Source organism: Cicer arietinum, chromosome 6 (assembly GCF_000331145.2).
Source record: "Cicer arietinum cultivar CDC Frontier isolate Library 1 chromosome 6, Cicar.CDCFrontier_v2.0, whole genome shotgun sequence".
In the NCBI taxonomy this organism is placed as follows: domain Eukaryota; kingdom Viridiplantae; phylum Streptophyta; class Magnoliopsida; order Fabales; family Fabaceae; genus Cicer; species Cicer arietinum.
Genome location: NC_021165.2, coordinates 62,081,024 through 62,101,478, shown reverse-complemented (window position 1 = coordinate 62,101,478; position 20,455 = coordinate 62,081,024). Strand labels below are relative to the sequence as shown.

General features: G+C 28.4%; 1 protein-coding gene across 1 annotated transcript; it reads right to left on the bottom strand.

Moving 5' to 3' along the window:
* Window positions 1-908: 908 nt before the first annotated feature.
* On the bottom strand, window positions 909-7,672 carry LOC101506222 (transcription factor LHW-like). The gene is made up of 10 exons (XM_004506165.3): window positions 6,881-7,672; window positions 5,449-5,655; window positions 5,255-5,336; window positions 5,098-5,139; window positions 4,955-5,014; window positions 2,935-4,704; window positions 2,712-2,813; window positions 1,937-2,077; window positions 1,714-1,839; window positions 909-1,540 (listed from the first exon to the last, which is right to left on the bottom strand). The coding sequence occupies exons 1-10, from the start codon at window positions 6,973-6,975 to the stop codon at window positions 1,361-1,363; spliced, it is 2,805 nt and encodes a 934-aa protein (XP_004506222.1). The 5' UTR covers window positions 6,976-7,672; the 3' UTR covers window positions 909-1,360.
* Between the last annotated feature and the right edge of the window lie 12,783 nt (window positions 7,673-20,455).

The window sequence follows — 20,455 nt, the reverse complement described above, 5'->3', positions numbered from 1 at the left end:
CTTGAAAAAGCACCAATATCATGGCCTTCAAAAATGCATAATATCGCAACATTGTGCTCATGTGAAGCAGAGCATGTAGTAGTGTCAATGCGAATCGGTCAGGCCCTATGGTTAACTGCATTGATGGAAGAAAGTAATCTAAGATAGGCTAAGTCGTTGAAGTTCTGATTGACAACAAAAAACAAACCGATGTTGAGCACTACAAACTGCATATATACTTACTAAGTCATTGAAGAGAGTGAAGTTTCATGAGATAGGAACAAGCTTGGAGTGGTTTCTTTAACCAATGTGGAGTGTGACAAAATGTGATTCAATTAGTTAGTTACAAGTTAAATAATTAGTTAGTTGTGTTGTTAGTTACAACATTTAGATATGAGTGTTATCCTATAAAATAATTTTTGAGGAAGCTAAATCAGAATGAGACTTTTGAATTGAGCCACCTGCTGCTTTTCCTTTTGAATCTGAACTTGCAGGTGATTGGCTAAGCTGAATTGGTTTGAGGAGATTGAATGAAGCTTTTTGTGTTAAATGTGTATTTTTTAAGCTCTGGTGGTACTTTTTGTGTTAAATGTGTATTTTTTAAGCTCTGGTGGTACTGGTCATTTATTACTTTGCAAAGCTAAAAACAGAACCACTAAGAGATTTTGACCACTCTAAAATCACCTCTTATATATATTATTCATTTAGCTCATCCAATGTAGAACTAATCTCTCACTTAAATTCCAACAACCAATCATTTGTAAGAACAAATCACCAATGACCACCAACTACTAAATGTTGGTATCTTCTTGTAACATGGGAATCATTGTTTAATGTTGATGAATCATTGACTTCAGTACCTATTTGTGCTATTAATAGGCAGGTATTATAACTAAGGCATATTATTCTAATTTAAAACATAAATAACATACACAAACCACACAAATCTGATATTAATAACATTAGTAGTATTATAACACAGCCAAAATCACTACTCCAAAATAAGAAGAAAAAAAAAAGGATAAAATGGTCAAAATCCTAAAATACCTATACATCTGAATCATAATAATACAAACACACCAATGAAATTACAAGAAAGAAAGAAAAATGCAAGTTAACTAAGTTGCCTAAACCATCAAGCTATCTTGGCAAGTACATGAGATAACATTCTTATACATGTTTTATACCAATGCATATTAATCTTGAGATGCACTTCACTAACTAAACACATCCCTCAAATATGAAAGGGTGTTACAGTGGCGAGGTTAGAGAAAGTTAATATCACCTAAGTCAAGTAAGACTAGATTTGATGTCAATCATGGCAAGCATGTGCCAAGACTTGCTCTCAACAACATTCCAGACCAAGAAACTAGGTGAGTTATTATTGCAAGATGCTAGGCCTACCGGTTGCTGCTATCTGAGTCGATTGTGGGATAGAATGATAAACCATCATGTTGTTATCAACTGCATTTGATGAAGATGCTCCGCCACCCTTCGATGTTTGCTCCAAAAGTCGAACTAACGACATAAATATTTCCATCCTTGTTACATCCCTATTTGCCTGCAAAAATTAAATGTTGAACGCTTGTGATATTTTACGATCTCTATCGGTACAAGCATGATATTTTCCTTGGCAAACCAAATGAAGTATAATTTTCAAAAACATAAGTCTGTTTGGTCTGAGAAAACATTGTCATAAGTATTGAAGCACTTGGAGAGCTACTGGTTTAATACCTCAACAGAAAAGCGTGCCCAGATCTTGTCATTGCGAGCTTCCATGACCCCTTTCAAGATATTTAACCCCAATCCTTTGACTAAATCGGCTATTTCAAGAAAGAGGCCCCGTTCCTCACAAAGCATCTGTAATAAGTACATGTAAGCAGGTTAAAGAGGTAAGTTAGAAGTATACAAGGGGTAAAAGAAATTATAAATTTATAGAGAGTCGGTCGGTCACTACCTCGACTAGCATTTGACGGGGATGATTAAGATCCTCGACTATGATAGGGCAAACCATTGATTGTGAACCAACCTCATATGCCCATGTAGCCCCTCCCTCAAAGTTGTCTTTTAATAACAATCCACCTTCTTTACTAACAATCTGCACATTTGGAAAAGAAAGAATGGTCAGTGTTTTATTCTTTATGTATGTTCTGAACGTCTATTTCCAGATCAAACAGTATGTAAGGGAGATTGTAGAACTTCTGGTTTTCAATGGAGGAGCATATGCCGTGGAAATTTCAAGTGAGCGGCTACTTAAACTATACTACAAATGCAATGCACTTCATGATTGACAATCGTTAAAGTCTGTCTTCTGTATCACTTGCCAACGCAAAGATGTCTAATAGCCTTTGCACTGTTGTCCATATAATGCTGCATAATTTGTATATGTAAATGTTTAAAGAAGAATCATCCGATGGGGGCTTTGTTTATCTCCCTTTTTCCATTTCCAGTAATGTCCTTATTTATTGTATTTGTGTCTCTACTTACTGCACTAACTACTATATTTGCTATTTTAATATGGGTACTTCAGTAAATGAAACTCATTTTATCGTAGAAATTAATAAATAGAACGATTTTCTTAAAGAAGTGTACATAACTTTAAACCACACTTGATATGAAATGGAGGGAGTATTCAACTTATCAACAAATACCCATGAAAATGAAAAGTTTCCACATCATAACAAAATCAACAGTCTAACACACAAGACAAATGCAACAAATAATGTCTCTACCTTGGATTCTCCTGTCTGTTTCAGCTTGTCAGCATGCTTCGTTACACTTTGCAAGAAAAGCATATGTTTGATGGTCCGTTCAAGAAGTGCGTCTATGCTACACTGTTGAATCATTATCATTTTAAAAGCCAAACAAATAAAAATTCAGCACCACCATGCGATATATTTAATTAAAGAAAATGTGGAATGAGATAAAGGACAGCACAATAAGTGATATATATACCTTTGCTCCATTAGGCACAATTTCCCGTAACTCTTTCACACGATCTTGAATCATTTGACGATCTTTGGGTCGAGGCCTTGGATTCTCTCCAGGTTTAAGCCTTTTACGATTTGATTTGCAAACTTCATCAGGCCGTTTAGAGTATCCAGTCGAAACACTATTTTCACGCTTCACATTACTACTACCATTCTCCACCCATGAACTAATTTGAGACCCATATAAGGAAGTGGATTGAGAACAGTTTCCAGCATTATCTTTGCTGCAACCAGACCTAAGAGAACTTGTTTCCGCAGCACCTGTTTTAACCTCCGTCTTTGGAAAATCAAAAAATCGCCCTTCGACAACATGATTGCCCGTAATCTGCATGCAAGCAGGAGAGGGAACAGATTTGGTACTAATCCTTGTTACTGTTGTCCTGCAAGACATTTCATTAGAATTTTGCTTCGCGGCAGATTGAGTCTTCGAGATCATAGCATCTAAGAGATGGTCAGTGTTTGTTCCAGAGAAGATGCCATTGTTTGATATTGCTTCGTTAACCGCATAAATATTATCATGACTTACAACCGGAAAGTTCGTACACATCGCCTTTTTATCTAGTTTTTCTGCATTGGCATCGGATTCATTGGCAAGAAGCAACTCATTCCAGTTTCCATTCAGCAGATTCCTTTTGAAATCCACACCCAAGACGTCAAACAAATCATCATCACCTGATGAAAGTTGAGTGCAAGCTTCTTCATGTTCAAAACCAGGGATGCGATTATTCATAGGCACATGCTCCTTAAGATGAAGCGATGATGGGATCGTCAGGGCCTGAAGCATATCATCTATCCGTTGATCCATGGAAACCAAATCATCTCGAGCATGCTTTAAATCAACAGGGAGATTCTTCCCATCAGAGCCTTCTAGATGCATGTGATAGGTAGCAGATTGATTAATCAAATTAGCATTTTGAATTCCAAACCCTTCTTTTTGTGATCCAGAAAAATCAGTAATGGATAATTCAGGAGCGTTTGAAACCGAGCAGTTAATCATATTTGTCCTTAGAAGATTGTTACTCATTCCACTACATATTGGGATTCCTCCAAGCAGTGAAGTGTTGTCAGAATTTTGATAATAAATTTGGCCTCCATCTGTTTTCAGTTGAGACATATTTACGGCACTCAATGGATTCATATTGTGATTACCGTGACTTTGTATCCCGATACCTGATAAGATTTGTTGCTCCATATGTTTATGGCTGAAACCATTCAGATTGGAAACATTGGAATCAGCTAATTCATTGGGCACAGATCTTGCATTATATGAAACCGAACGCCGATGAAAACGTGAATCAAGATTTGCAGGTATGACTTCAGCTTCAGCCTTCACAATTGTGTTCTCTCGTTGGGCATTGAAACTTGTTTTAGTTGCTGATTGAGCCTTTGGCTGGCAAAGGCTATTAAATATCTGGTTTAGGTTTTGGGATTGTGATTGAGGTGTCAATATAGAACCATGGTAACTATTTATTTCTCCCCTTTGAAAAAAATGTGGTTGAGAAATAGGAATTGGACCGTGAGATGAATTACTCGGTTGGTTAGAACCATTAGCTACCGAGGGAGTGCAGTTTGAAGTAATGACTTGTGGATCGAAAGACACAGGCACACAATCGTTCACATGTCTTTCATTAGAAATTCTCGCTGAATAGTCTTCAGATAGAAGAGAACCGGGAACACGTCCCAATTGAAAGATCAAACTCTTCACATCATTAACAAATCCAATATTCTCCATTATCTGCAGCAATGGCCAACACGTACGGTGGCATTAATTTAAATAAAAATAAACAAATCATGCAACAGATAGAAATGAGAGATTGTTTTTTGCATCTATGTGAATAAAAGGTCACTGGAATGCTCAATGCTTTCCAGGGACCCTTCAATTTACATGGATGATTAGGAGAAATTTGGTTATTCTCAAACAGGAAATGATTGGAGACAAGGTCATTAAGTTTCTTCAAAAATAAAGAACAACTAAAAAAACTTACTGGCAAGAAAGAACCAAGTTGAACAACCCCGTGGGGAAGTACAGGAATAACTGCCACCGTCTGCAAACAAAATTATAATGTTGGATCAGGAAAAGTAATAAAAAGATTATAGCAAAATGTGAAGGATAATTAAAATCACAAACCTGCATTCCAGCTGAAAATTGGCACTGCAACTCGGTTAATACCTAAAAAAAAAAAAACAATAGAGAGAAGTGAGAATAAGTTCATAAGTTCATCTACTCCAATAATTTAACCATCCTGAGAATATTTATATGCAATAACTCTTCATAAACTCCATACCTCAGGTGGATATGCATCTTTAATAAAATTGTTCAAAAGAATCCACTGATGACTTCCGGTAAATGCCGCCCGTCCAAGTATCCTGCATAATAGCAAAGAGCAGCACTCAAGTGAGACAGGAATGACACAAAAATAATTTAAAAAACTAGGATCGTGAATCTCGATAACAAGGACAAGGAGGAAAAAACACCTACCCTTGACCAGCAACATTGACAGAATTATTCACCATCATTTTGTTAATCAAGGAACAGACTCTGTCGTCTTCTTGAATCCTTAGCTGAGAATCGGTAGAAAACCAGCATCCTTCTGCATCTCGGTAAGGAAAGTTAGACGTCGCACCAATTTGTTGAAGGAAAGGAGATGGCAGGGGTTCATAGTAGCAATCTTCCCAGATTAACAGCCTGCCAAGTCAACATACTCAGTTTACTCAAATACAACTTTTCTATAGACCTATGAAGTACTGAGATAGGCACCGACACTAAACACAACATTGACACTTAGACACTGATGATAATTAGTGAAAATAGAAGTGATTATATATGGTTATTGATACTCGGACACGTCTTTAATTTGAAGTCTTGGTGCTACATAGCTATAGCCAGCAATCACAGCATAAAGTCAAAGGCAAATGATTTATGAGCAATCAGATGGCTGCTTGGAGTTTGTAGTGTGCAAGCAAATATAAGACTAAGAAGATAAGCAATAATAGACTCATTCAATTAAAAACAAAATTATGAATTAGAAAAAACAAAAAACAAAAAAAGAAAAAAAGTAAGACTTTTTACTATTATTTTAAAATTTCTGGATGAAAATAAAAAATGCCATGAAGATCAATTATTTGTTCAATTAAACCAAATATTAAATTTAAGATTCTGATCTGATCCAACCAAAACCTTGTTTCCTTCTCTTGATTGATTCAAAGACATAACTAATTACATGCAGAGAAATTATTAAGTATTAAAATATATTATGTTTCAGAAAAAAAAGTAGTAACAATTACTGATTACAGTTAAGGGTCTAATTCAATTCAGTTCAAATTTGAACTAACTTTTGAATTTTATAATTAAAGCATCATATGTGATTAGCATAGCAAAAGATAGATCAGCAAATTATTAACCTCCAACCAGCTAGAAAAAAGGTCTGCATTTCTAATAGTGGAACAAGAATATAACTTATAAGACCAAAAAGATTCAAAGAAGCTAAACAAGTACTGAATCAATAGATTCGTTCAAAGACAAGCAGACTAAACAGAAAGTGCATCTCACAAACCAATGCAAGCAAAACTTTTTTTTAATTAAAATAAAACAAATATTTAGAAAAAGAAAAAGGAAACAAGATTCCTGAAAACAAACCAGAAGCAACAAAGGCACATATACATAAAGTTCCAAAACAGGAACTAACATGTGAACTTTATCTTGAAAATGAACCAACCCCAGAAATAGAATCTAAATCTAAATAATCTAAACATGAATTTAACATGAGATACCCCTTTTGTTTCCCAATAAAGTACAAAGCTATTTTATCCAACCCCAATAAATCATTAACAAAAAAAATCGGATTTTTATTTTATTTTAATTTCTCATAAACCAAAAAAAAAAATTCACTTCCTGCATCAAAACAACTTACTTCGAATTATTACAACCGATCTTCCAAAAAACAGCATAACACCACTGATTCTGAGAACAAAGAGTCTTCAAAGCTTCTTTCAACAAAAACCCCATTTTTTCCACAACAAAATTTTCCTTTTTTCCGAATCAATGGAATCAAAGTAGCATTCAGAAATGAGAATGAACAAAAGGGTAACTCTCAAAACCAAAGAAGAATCATTATTTTAACTAACTACCACGGCACGATCCTCTCCCTGCTTGTTTTGTCCTCAAACCACCACTTCGTTTTCTCTCTGGATCCAAGTTCACTACGGTCAGTTTCCGGCACCGGAAGTCCATCCTCCGGTAGAGAGAGAAAGTAAAAAAAGGAGAAAGAAAATGAGAAGAAACTAAAGAAAAACAATAAGCTAGTAACAAAGATTAAAACTTTATCAAAATCTACACTATCCCACGAGATTCAAGCTTGTATAGTGGTATCATCTTCTCCATTATTGATGAAAAAGGTTTAACAAACAGAAAGTGAGTATAACAAAAAAAGTTCGTTTTTTTCTTATGTTTTTGTTTCTGTGTTGTGTTTTATTTTTTGTTCTTGTGTTGTTTGAGAAGAGTTTTGTAAACACCCTGATATGTCAAAATAAATGGGAGTGTGTAGAGAGAGAGAGAGAGAGAGAAAATGGGTTATGAAAAAGGGATGGTTTTTGTGAAAAATTACGAGAGGAGCCACTGAGGGAAGAAAAAAGCATTGGGAGAAGAGAATGGTTTTTTGTCGGGTTGTGGAAGAGAGAAGGTTGATGCTTTGGTGTGTGTCTGGTTTTTTGAACAAAAGGGTCAGTGGTGGTGGTGGTGGTGACCATGAGAGATAGTGCGGGTTGTTATCTACATGACGTCATTGTAATCATTTGACCCTTCTTTTTCTCTTTAATTACATTCATGCCACATCACCTACTTTTTTGTTGCAGGCTGGTCCATTTCACTGAAGTAAAATAGAAAGGACTAAATCGGTATTTTACTCTAAATATTATTATACACATATTCATTGTGATTCTTATAATCAAATACGTATAATAGTTTTTACAAATTTCATAGTGAAATTAAATATGCACTAACTATTAGTGTGTTTGTTAAGCAGTAACAAGATTTAATTTTAGATGGATCAATTATATTAAATTTTAAGTAAGTTTAATAAAAAAATAATTTATGTTTAATGTCGTTAGTACAAAAAAAGTTAATAATAAATTAAAAGTTTAAAATTAATTTTGCAGATATAATTGTTTATAATCAAAGAGCAATAAAATATATCAAATTTTATGTATTTAGAATTTTTTTTAATATTAATTTAGAATAATTTTAACTCAACATGAAATTAAATATACATTAAATTGATGATTAGTATTATTTAATTTATGTGAATAAATTATCATTTCATAAATTAAAATCAAATTGAATCTAAACATAAATGGATGGTGGGAATTAATTTACCCAAGTTGTAGTTAGGAATAGATTTGAAGTTGAATGCTGCATGAATCATGATCATGAGACATCATGGATGATTGAGGTGGGGATATGATGGGGACCATCTACTTGGGATGGTTTGGGGTGTAGGATTATGAAGGATGATATGTTGTTCAATAACTTAAATCGAAATTATTATGCCATGTTAGCTGAATTTTGGACATTATGATAGTTCGGATCTTTGTTTTACATCAATGATTATTGTAATGTAATTATAAGGATTGTCCTATTGTGAATGCATATTTATTGGATTTGTTTTATGAGATTTGAAATGATTTATTGATAAAATAAATACATTTAGATATAGATTATATATGTACGTTAAGATAGAGATTTAAAACTTATCAAAAAATTATATGATAGTATATATAATACATTAAACACATAAATAAAAGTATTACAATATATTAATTTTATTAATTATCATCAGATACATATATAAATATAGATATAATTTTATTTGCATATCTATCTATTAATTAATGTGTAATACAAATATTTATTAAATTATTCATCTCATATTTGTTGTCGTAAATTTTATCAATTTTATAGAAGAAATTGTGAAATATCGTCCAATTGGAAGAAGAAAATATTTACTTGTACATTTATTAATGTACAAAGGAACTTAAATTAACACTTACTCGAAAAATGAAACCTATGTGAATGATTTTTTTAATCATTAACCATTGTGTCAGCATATATTATGTGTGGGGAAGCTTAGTGTTGAACCAAATACTAGGGTTAAAGCATTGGAGGAATTGAACTCAATGACTCGTTTTTTAATTTAACCTTCTTGAATTATTTGATACCACATGTCTATGATATATTACATGATTGAATATTTCATAATTATCATTGTGGCATGCAGAAATTCAAAAAAAATGTATCAATATGATAGTGTGATTTTCATTCAAACTACAAAACTCAAACATCTAACAAATTCGTAACTAAATATTGACTAAATAAAAGATTGAGTTATGTTTGAATATAATTTCTCCTTACCAATTAATGTTAGTGTTTTGATAAGTAGATATGGTGAGATAAGAGATTAATATTAAATGTTAGTTACTCTCTTTAAAGGGGTTCAAACATAATGATAAATTCAACATGATTTAAATATATAATAATGATAAATTTAACACAACTTAAATATATGATTGGTTTTTATAATTATGTATTTTTTTATTTTAATCTCTATAAATTTTTTATTTGATTTTTATTCTTATAGTTTTATTTTAGTCTATGTAAATTTAGTTTTTATTTGAATGAATCGTTGCAATATATATAATATTTGATTTTAGTCTCTAAAATATTAGTGATAAAATAAATTGTGTGTATCAATTTCAATAAAAACCAATTTTTTAGAACCTAAACAAAAGATCAATAACCAAAAACAAAATAAAAATATTTATAAGAACAAAAATCAAACAAAAAAACTTACATGAACTAAAATAAAAAAAATAAAATAATAAAATATAAAACTCATATTTACAACAACCTATTATATATTTAAATCAATTCAACAATAATAAAAAAATATATATTTTAAATTGAAAAAGAAGAAATATAAATTACAAAACTATAGAATCACCATAGTCTTGACCATAGATTTAGTCTATATAGTCATAATAAATATGAGATAAATACAATCTATAAATAATTATCTAAACCAAAACAATAAATAAACCAAAATGGAAAACGATATCAGTATACTACCGTTGGTCAATAAAATTAGTTATTAGTAATAATCGATTAAGATGTTGGATAATAACAGTTACTTTATTCTTCCTCTATATAAACTTGTACATAACATTGTAATTGTAATTTTTAATTCATAATTGAATAATAAACATGAGGAGTATTCAGTAAATATTGTTGATGTAGTTTCCTTATAATATGGGTCAAGATATATTATTCATGCAAGGTCTTCTATATACTCTCATAGAATTAATGAACCTCAAAACTTAGTTTTTTTTTTTCATTGAAAACTCTTCAATATGTGTTCTTCTGCAATTATTTCCTTTTCAATTTTAAAAGCTAATTCCAAACAAATAAATGATTTTATATGTATTTGTACATCAATATCTCCTTATTATTTAAAATTCTTCATTATATTTTACATTAAAATTTATATACTAAAATTTTCTTTTTATTTTTTATTTTTAGGATGTCCCATTTCAGAAATGCGACCATCTATAACTTTTTTTTATTTTAACAAATGAATAATTATTAATTTAATAAATAAAAAAATAAAATTATATTAATAAAATCAAATAAAATACATTTAATAGAAAAAAGAAATACATCAAAATTAATGCGATTAAGTGGATGTATCAAAGCAAATAACGTGTTATGCTATATTAATATTATTTATTTATTAGATTCATAAGAAAAACAATAGGAGAGAGTTATTAACAAAAAATAATTAAGTTGCTAATTTATTTGCAAAATAAAATAGAGTTGTTAAAATAATATAAAACGTTATTTGTTTTAACACATCTAATTCAATTTTATTAACTTTGATGTATTTTTTTTATTAAATATATTTTATTTGATTTTATTAATATAATTTTAATTTTTTTAGTTATTTTTATTATTTTTTATTTATTAAATTAACAATTATTTATTTATTAAAATAAAAAATAAAAATAAAAATAAAAATAAAATATTATAAATGACCGTATTAACTTTAAGATATTTTAATATATAAATTTTAATATAAAGTATAACAAAAAAATTTAAATAAAAAGGAAATATAAATAAATAAATAAAATACTTATTTATACTCTTTCTTCTTTTAAAAGACAAAATTCCACTCTACATGTTTCGTTGTGTGTATAGATAAAGGCTGCAATCGATTATATGCATGATGCACCTATGTACCTAACTTATTGGATGAAATATTCATAGCTTAGAATAGCATTTGGAAATTGAAACTAAAATAAACACTTCTGATATATTTTAATGCTTTGATTGGATTCTCTTAATTTATCATTTGTTCTTGGTTTTTGATGCCTTTATAGAACAGAACAAAAACACTCATTTAATATATTCATCTCACAATAATTATTATTTAAAACTTTTATATATATTAATAAATATAATAATTAAAATATAAAATAAATCATTTTATTAAAATATTTATTTTAATTATTGACAAATTTTTCACGGTTATCAAGTGAAATATAATAATACTTAAAAGTTATAAAAAGTAATAATTAAAGGATAGTATAAGAATAAAATAATTAAAATTATATTAAAAATTATATTTATTTTAAGATAAATTATTATTTGTTTAAAGTGACTATAATTATGAGAGGAAGGAAGTAATGTCTCATAAATTTTGACTATTATTTAATTCCACTTAGCGTATATTATTTTCTTGACCCTTGTTGGCAATTTTCATTAGGTCATTGTCTCCATTTTTGGTTAAATTAATATTTCTTTCCGTTACTCTTATAAACAAAAAATGAAATTTTTATAAGTATTATAAAAATATAGTTAAGTGCAATTATTTTTTTTAGATTTTATATAAAGTATAAATTATATTTATTAAATTGTCTCTTTCTAATATCAAACATTTAACTATCAAAAATAAATATTTTGAATTAAATGAAGGATATATTGGAATAATAACATTAAACAAATGAAAAATAGTTAACTTTTGTTTATAATATTGACATAAATTGACTTTTTTATTTATAATAGTGACCAGAGGGGAGTACTTCATATAAAATATATTGAGTTTAAATTAACTAATTAACTTCATGTAAGTCTACTAACAATTTGAATCTTATTAGTATGTTGTATATAAATAATTTGAGTGGGGAAACCCTCCACACGCCAACTATTAACCTACAAGTCCATGGATATTTGATTTACACACAAGAAGCAAATAAAAAAAAAAAAAAAAAGTAATAGAGAACAAATAAATATTTACGTAGTTCAACACCTCTTGCTACTTTCACATAAACATTTTAGTATAATTAATTTATCATCTCAAATAAAATTACAATAATTCATAATCTAACCCAATATGTATATCACCCTATAATATGTTAGGGAGTCCGCTCATTCTTAGTAAATGTGGTACTTAATCAGCCACTCTTGAACTCGACAATCTCACCTTTAAGTATGAGTCTCTTATATCCTTACCAACGAGACTCCATTCCTCCTAACTACATTGCTATGATGACTTTCGATATGAGAATCCAACACCAAGATCCACTATCGCTCCTCAACCAAGCCAAACTAAGGCTATGATAGCACTTGTTGGATAGTTCAGGACATATGAGCAACAACAGGTCAAAATACTACAAGACTGCAAGAGATTTTGATATAGGTCATTTTGATATATCTAACATTTAGATATATAGGTCATTACTCTTATGTATCCAACATTTAGCCTATTTTAATTAATATGAGACATAACTACTCACACTTGAACCCAACACAATACCCTATTATTTTAAGAGTTGCAAAAAATGATAACATTCACACCTCACACAACAAATGATCCACTTCTCCTCTCACTAAGACATAGTTGAAGATACCTCAATTATCCACACGACCGTCCAAAATTGTAATTCTTCAACTTTTTTCATGATCATCTAAAATATAACTTTAACCAAACTAAAGATAGCCTTTGTGATTTCGCCAAATTCCCAACTAATGTAAACATACATTTAATTTTCTTTATTTTCTTCACCATTTTTTATTTTCTCATCATCTTCCATCTCTTTTCATTCAAACTATTTTGAGTTGTAAATGGTACTCCATTCGATAAGTAAAAACAACAATTTTTACAAGTATTAAAAAAATTAATTAAGTATAATTAATTTTTTATAGTTTTATGTAAAATACTTTATTCATCTCACAATGAATGTCATTTTAGCAAAAATAAATTGTCTCAAAATAAATGTCATTCTCAATTTTTAATACAACTGTAATTTTTTTTTATACTACTGTTTAATAATTATTATGTGCACAACTTCTAAATTATTATTGTATTTTACATTTATAATAGTAAAAAATACATCAATAATTAAGATGAATAATTTGATAAAATTACTTTTCTTTTTTTTCTAATTATTATATTTTTAATACGTCTACAAAAATCTTAAATGATATTCGTGGTGAGATGGAAAAAATAAATTTCAAATTTATTAAATTATCTTTTGAATGTTAACCACTCTAGGGATATTAAATATTTTTCAATAAAAATCAAAATATTAATATTAAATCAGTTAAAAATAATTAATTTTTCTTTATAAAAATTACCAAAATTTGATATCACTTTTTATTTATAACAATGACTCGAACAATACACAACCGCATAGTTTCCAATTTCAATCAAAGCCTCTTTAGTGTTGTCTCTACATCTAACCTATATATGGTTATGTGCTCAATGGGATATGAGAGATTCTGACGATGTTTCCAAAATGTTCATCAAAACTCTGTCTAAGCAACCAAATACCAATGATAATGGATTTGTAGTTGATTGGTTGGCCACATTCTCTGTCTTTCATTTTGTGTTTGTCAAATAAAAAGCATAGAAAAAATAGGCACAAAAATGAAGTTCTTCCTAGTTGGTGACACCTAGACACATGATTGTGTGTTTTTTTTACTTTTTATTATTTCACCTAAACGTAGGGGATAGTAATTTTTGTGGGGAAATGGGTAAAAAAGATTCCTATTCTTATGTTATGTCCACTTTCTGAACTTTTATAATCATATTCTATCTTTTTCCCCTTTTAATAATTTTGACTGTGCTTCAATTGTGATGCTATTTCTCTTGCCTATTTTAAAATTCCAGGAGTAAGTTTTACTCAAAAATAACCATAAATTAATAATTCCATCTGAACAAAATAATCATAGTCTAACATTGTGTTTGGTATAACACAAATATGAAGGAAAGAAAGTATATAGGCTAAGTTATTGGAAAAGTAGGCTTTTATTGTTTGGTTTATTTGTCATATAGGAAAGAAATCATGAATTGGGTGGACTCCACATCCAAATTATTTCCCTCTTAATTTGGAAAGAAAACCGAAAAAAAACAATAAACGTTGATAAAATTACAAAATGACAATTGCTTTCGATTTGTAAATTATTATATCGTTATATTTTTTTTGTTTTGTTTTGTTTCTCTTGAATTAATTTGTCTTTCATCAATCACCAGTCATCTTGATCTCCATAATGTCTCTTACATTTTTTTATATACTGTAATTATTATTTTTTCATGTATATTATTGAACCTTTGTTGTATATTTATATGTAAATTATGTAAATAAATGATATATAAAAATTTCATTTTAATATACGGGTAAGTATGTCAATTAATAAATATATATTTATCTTTTCTTGACTTTCTTTTCTATTAAACAATTAAAAAATTATTTCAGTTTTTACTTATTTTCTACTCACTTTCATTTATTCATGATTCTTTCTTTTTACTTTATTTCCTTGCATTTTTTTTTTCACATTTAAAGAAAAGATAAGAATTATAATTTATATATGAAGATAAGGATGAGGAGGAAAGTAATTAATAACCACACAACTTCTACGGCTAGAGTCACATTTACAGTTTGAATGCGAATTAAAAATCAAGCAGCCACATGAACAAATAAAGGAAAATGCTACATCCTAAAGATATATGCTAATAATTTAATTGTAGAAATTTTGTTTTAGAATTTATGTTTTAAGCTTTCTTTTTTTTCTTTCTTTGTGGTTACTTACATTGTTTCACAATTAATATCACTTCAATAAACAAATTTATATCAAAATAAATATTATTTATAATTTTTAATATAATTTAAATTATTTTTTATACTATTCTTCAATTATTATTATATTTACAACTTCTAAAATATTATTATATTTTGTATCAATAATAGTAAAAAATCTATTAATAATTATGATATGCAGTTTAGTAAAATAAATTATCTCCTTCTTTTACTTATTATATTTTTTAATATATATAAAAATAATACTTATTGTACGATAAAAAAATAGTATTTTTAACATAGCTAGGTGGGGCACAAAGTAGTGCACACTCTAAGAGCACACATTAGTATTACTCCAAACATAAAAAGAATTTAAAATGAAAAAATTGGGCTGTGAAGAACAAGACTTTCCCAAAGTTGTATCTTCTGCAAAACATTGCATAGTACTCCATATGTCTCAATCTCAGAATGAAAGTCATTAAATTTTTAACACACATATTAAAAAATATAATAATTAAATAAAAAAACAAATTATTTTATTAAACTGCTTTTCTTAATTAATTATTGGTATATTTTTCATTATTATCAATACACTGTATAATAATGTTTTAAAAGTTGTGTATATAATAATTATTAAAATAATAATATATAAAAAATTTAACTAAAATTGTATTAAAAATTAAAAATTATATTCATTTTAATATAATTTTTTTTTACTAAAATGACAATCATTATGAGATGGAGGAAATATGATTTTTAAATATCAATTTGTGCATTTCTCTTTGTAGTTTGCAAGGTAATAATCATTGTAGTGGATACTCCATCTAGTATTAATTATAAGAAAGACAGAAAAAAATATCTATATCAATAAATTTATTTATTCCTATTACTTTTTTTAATATTTTTACAAATATATTCTCTTTCGTCATATTATAAAAAAAAAGTGGCATTAGGTTTTAGTCATTATTATAAGTAAAAGTTAACTATTTTTGACTCATTTAATATTAATATTCATAATATATCCATACTTTAATAAAAAAAACATTTACTGTAGTTAGTTTAGTGTTTGACATTCAAATGGATAATTTAGTAAATTTAGATTATATTTTACTTGAAATATAAAAAATCTATTACACTTAACTAATAGTGATCAGAAGAAGTATCACTAACAGAAAAGTATGAGATTATCTTTAAGTCTTAGTTCAAACAAATGTTGATATTATTAGGTTGAACATGTTTGAGGTTTGAATCCAAGACGTGTGTGAATTTTTAGTAGTATTTACCTAAAAAAAGTAAGATATTAAATACATTAATTAATTTTTAAAAGACAAACATTAAATGGAGATAAAAAGTTATTTAAACAATAAATGTATCTTATACGTCAAAACATTTTTTATTATAAATGGGTCAAAAAAAATCATAGTTAACTATTGTAATTTTGCATTATTTTAAAACTTACAAAGTATAGTTTTTGCAAATGTAATTTATTATAATCAATTTTACAAAATCAATTCATTTAAAATAAAAATATAACACCGCAAAACCAAACAAAAATTTAGGCAATCTATAAAATAAACTATATTCATTGAGTGCATTAGTTGCGTGCAAACTCTTCTAGGGTATGAAGATTGGGGGAGGGAATGAGTGCTGCTTGTTGCATTTGTAGTTTGTTGATGATACATTGATTATGTGGGAGAAATGTTGGACAAATATTCATGCTATAAAGGCCAATATGTTATTGTTCGAATTGGTGGCGGGTTTGAAGGTTACTTTTAACAAAAGTATGTTGGTGGGTATAAATGTGAATATTTATTGGTTAGATGAGGCGGGGAATGTGTTGAATTGCAGTTAGAGTCTTTTGCCTTTTAAATATTTGGGAAGGTTGTCGTTTTAGGATCATGTGGTTTCTTGAATCAGGAGAAAGCTTTCTGGATGGAAATCGAGAAACTTGTTTATAGGTTGCCTTGATCTTATTAAATTTGTCTTGTCCACTTTACCAGTTTACTTCATGTCATTCTTCAAGGCTCATACAATTATTATTTATCTTTTAAAAGCTTTTTTTTTTTTTGTAGGGGGTTGTGAGACAACTTATGAGATTCCCTAAGTGAGTTAGGATAAGGTTTGTCTTGAACGAAGTATCAGGGGTTTAAGGGTGTGGGACATGAAATTATTTAATTTAGCTTTGTTGGGAAAATGAGGGTGGCGGCTCCAGAAAAAATAGGGGGTTATGGTTTAAGGTGTTAAAATTTAAGTATGGGTTTGAGTGAGATCTAGTGGGTGGTGGGGTGGGTAAGGTATCATTTTGATGGAAAGATATACATGTTATTTGTAGGGGTCGAGAAGGAGAAGGGGAAATTGATTTGGGAGTCATTTATCTGTGCAAGTGGGGGATGGACATAATACTCGTTTGTGGCGAGATCCTTGGTTTGAGGGTGTTGTGTTGAGTGATAGGTTTGGTCGTTTGTTTAACTTGGCAGTGGATAAGAATTGTTTGGTGTTAGATGTATTTAGGCATGAGAGTGGGGTTAATGAGGATGAGTGGAGATGGACGAGGAGGTTGTTCCAATGAGAAAAAGAGTTGTGGCGAGATTGAATCACTTTGTTGGATAACATTTCTTTGCAGGATATAATTCATATACGTGGTTATGAAACAAAGGTGCTCATTCTATCAAAAAAGCATAAAAAGCACTCTCACTCAAACATCTCAAAGGACGTGTTTGTTGATACGGTTTGAAATAAAGCACTACCTTCTAAAGTATCTTTGTTTGTTTGGAGGTTATTGCTTGATAGAATTCTAACGAGAAACAACTTGGTTCGTAGGAGAGTGATACTGACGGAATGACAATTATGTGCATTGGAGTATTGTAGCATCGAGACTACGACACATATTTTCTTCCATTGCCCAAACATTTTGGAGTGTATGGATGACGATTTTTCAGTGGCTAGGTGTTCAAGTTGCTTTACCAAATTTTGTTGGTGATCTAACACATATTTTTGTTGGTTTTGTCGTGGGAGGTAAGATGTGTCAGAATTCTTTATGTGTCATTTAGTTGGCGGATGTATGATCTATTTGGCGAGCTCAGAATCTCTTAGTGTTTGAGTCAAAGGAATGCGACATTCTCTTTTAGAGCGCATCAAAATTCTATCTTGATGGTGGGTGAAAGTGCAGTATTGTGACTTTTTTATGAAATTCATCAATGGTGGAATCATCTATTACTTTGTTTAGGATGTAAATGAAAATGTTTTGTATTCTTTGTAGGTCGACAATTTTATTGTTGCGTCATACCTTATTTTACTTTGATTGTAGTGTATGTCATTTATTTGTGTTTGAATTTTGCGATACTTGTGTCAAGTTTGGACCTTTCAACTTCTTTTTTTAATATATATATATATATATATATATATATATATATATATATTTATGTATCAATTATTTTTATAATAAAAAAATAAAATATAACCAAGGTGATTTTATAATATAAATTATAATTTTTTTACTCAAATAAATTATCATATAAATTTATAAAAATAAGTTAAAGATACCTCATAAACATGTTATAATTTATTTTTATAAACAATGTATTTATGTGTGAAAATGATATACTCAAATAAATCAAGTTTAATACAATTAAAATAAACACTAATATTATCTAAAAATTTAGATTTAGGATGCACAAATTAATCATGGAATAGGACGAATGTAATTATAGCACGGCTTTATTTGTAAAAGGGTTAAAAAAATAGAAATATTTATTTGACCTCAGCATCCCATAATGCATAATTATTAATATAGGGTCTTATTCTGTCAAAATAAAAAATTTATTGTAAGGTCTTATGGAATTAGGGGAACAAGCAAACCTATGAAGTCGTAGACCCGTAGGTTTTTACAAGTGGTATGTACACATCACATGTAAAGTATAGGATATACACTTGGGCATTTTTAATTTGGCAAATATGTAAGCAATCGAATTAGTAAAATTCAATCAACAAATAGAGGAATTTGACTTGTTTTGAAGCCAAAAATATACTAGTATGACAAATAAATACAATGCCCTTTCATATTGTAATAGAGCTCAGCTCCTTGTTTATTTAACTATTTTTTTGTGTTTATTTGAACAAACTAATAATGTTATGCACCCTTTGAAATGCATATAAATGTGACTATAGACATAATAAAAACGTTTGGTCATTTTCTTAGTGACATATCTTAAAGTAGAAAAGGATAGCACAAGGCTCTTTCTCCCGTATTTCAGGCAAAGCTAAATTGAAGGAACATAGTTTTCTGTCCCCCGTCCCCCCTCTTTGGACACAGAGCTAAGAATTATAAAAAGGAATCAGATTCATCATGTTAGTGACGTTTTGGTTTTATATTACAACTCTATATCAAAATAATAATAATAATAACATTTTCAGGGGGTAGTTAATCACATTATATATAGAAAGATACCAACAACAATTAACAAATGTGAGCCAGCTTGTATTTTGTAACACAATCTTGAAACTATCGAAAAAAAGATTTGTTGAAGATTTTTAAAATATGATTTCGATTTTATATTTTTTTAAATAGTTTTTATCATAATTAATTTAAAAATAATACAAATTATTAAATAATTTAGATATTTATTATTAGAAATTTTAATATGATAAAAATCATATTTTAAAAAAATGATATTTATGAATAGTTTCTCAAAATAGCTTTTCATTTTAATTATTATTTAAAATTTTATTATCAAAAAAAAAATTGTAGCAAACAGATGAAATGCTTAAAATGATGTTTTAAGATAAACTATTTAAATCAATTTTTATTTGAAATTTTATTTTTAAAATTCTTTTTTTAAAATATTATAAAAAATGACAAAATACTATAAAAATCATTTTTTTTTAAAAAAATTTAAACAAATGAGTCTAAAATTATGATCTCCTCTTTTGGGAGAACCTTACGTTATACTTAATACTCCATCTATCCCAAAATAATTATTGCATTTGATTATTTCACACAGATTAAAAAAATATGATAAATGAAAGAGAGATAATAATAATTTTACCAAACTATCTTTATAAATTATTGATTGATTCTAATTATTATAAATACAAAATAGAGGGATAATAAATTGAAAATGATGCATATAATATTAATTAAATGATATAATTAATAAAAATAAATAAATTAAAGTTGCATTGGAAACTAAAAGAGGCCTTTTATTTTGAATATGTTTATTTTACAAATGCGACATTTATTATGAGACGGAGAAAATACATCTTATTTTTATTTTTAATATATAAAATGTGATCAAAAAAGCATTTCACCTAGCATCACAAAGTACACATTCTTTTTCACCTTTAAGAAATGATTGAATTGC

Bases quoted from the DNA above. Each gene is read 5' to 3' on its own strand.
- LOC101506222 (XM_004506165.3), bottom strand. From the start codon at position 6,975: ATGGGGTTTTTGTTGAAAGAAGCTTTGAAGACTCTTTGTTCTCAGAAT. The intron at 5,337-5,448 runs GTAGGTGTTTTT...GCTATTATGCAG, and splicing joins GTCAATGTTGCTGGTCAAGG to GATACTTGGACGGGCGGCAT. The intron at 2,814-2,934 runs GTATATATATCA...ATGATTCAACAG, and splicing joins TTGTGCCTAATGGAGCAAAG to TGTAGCATAGACGCACTTCT.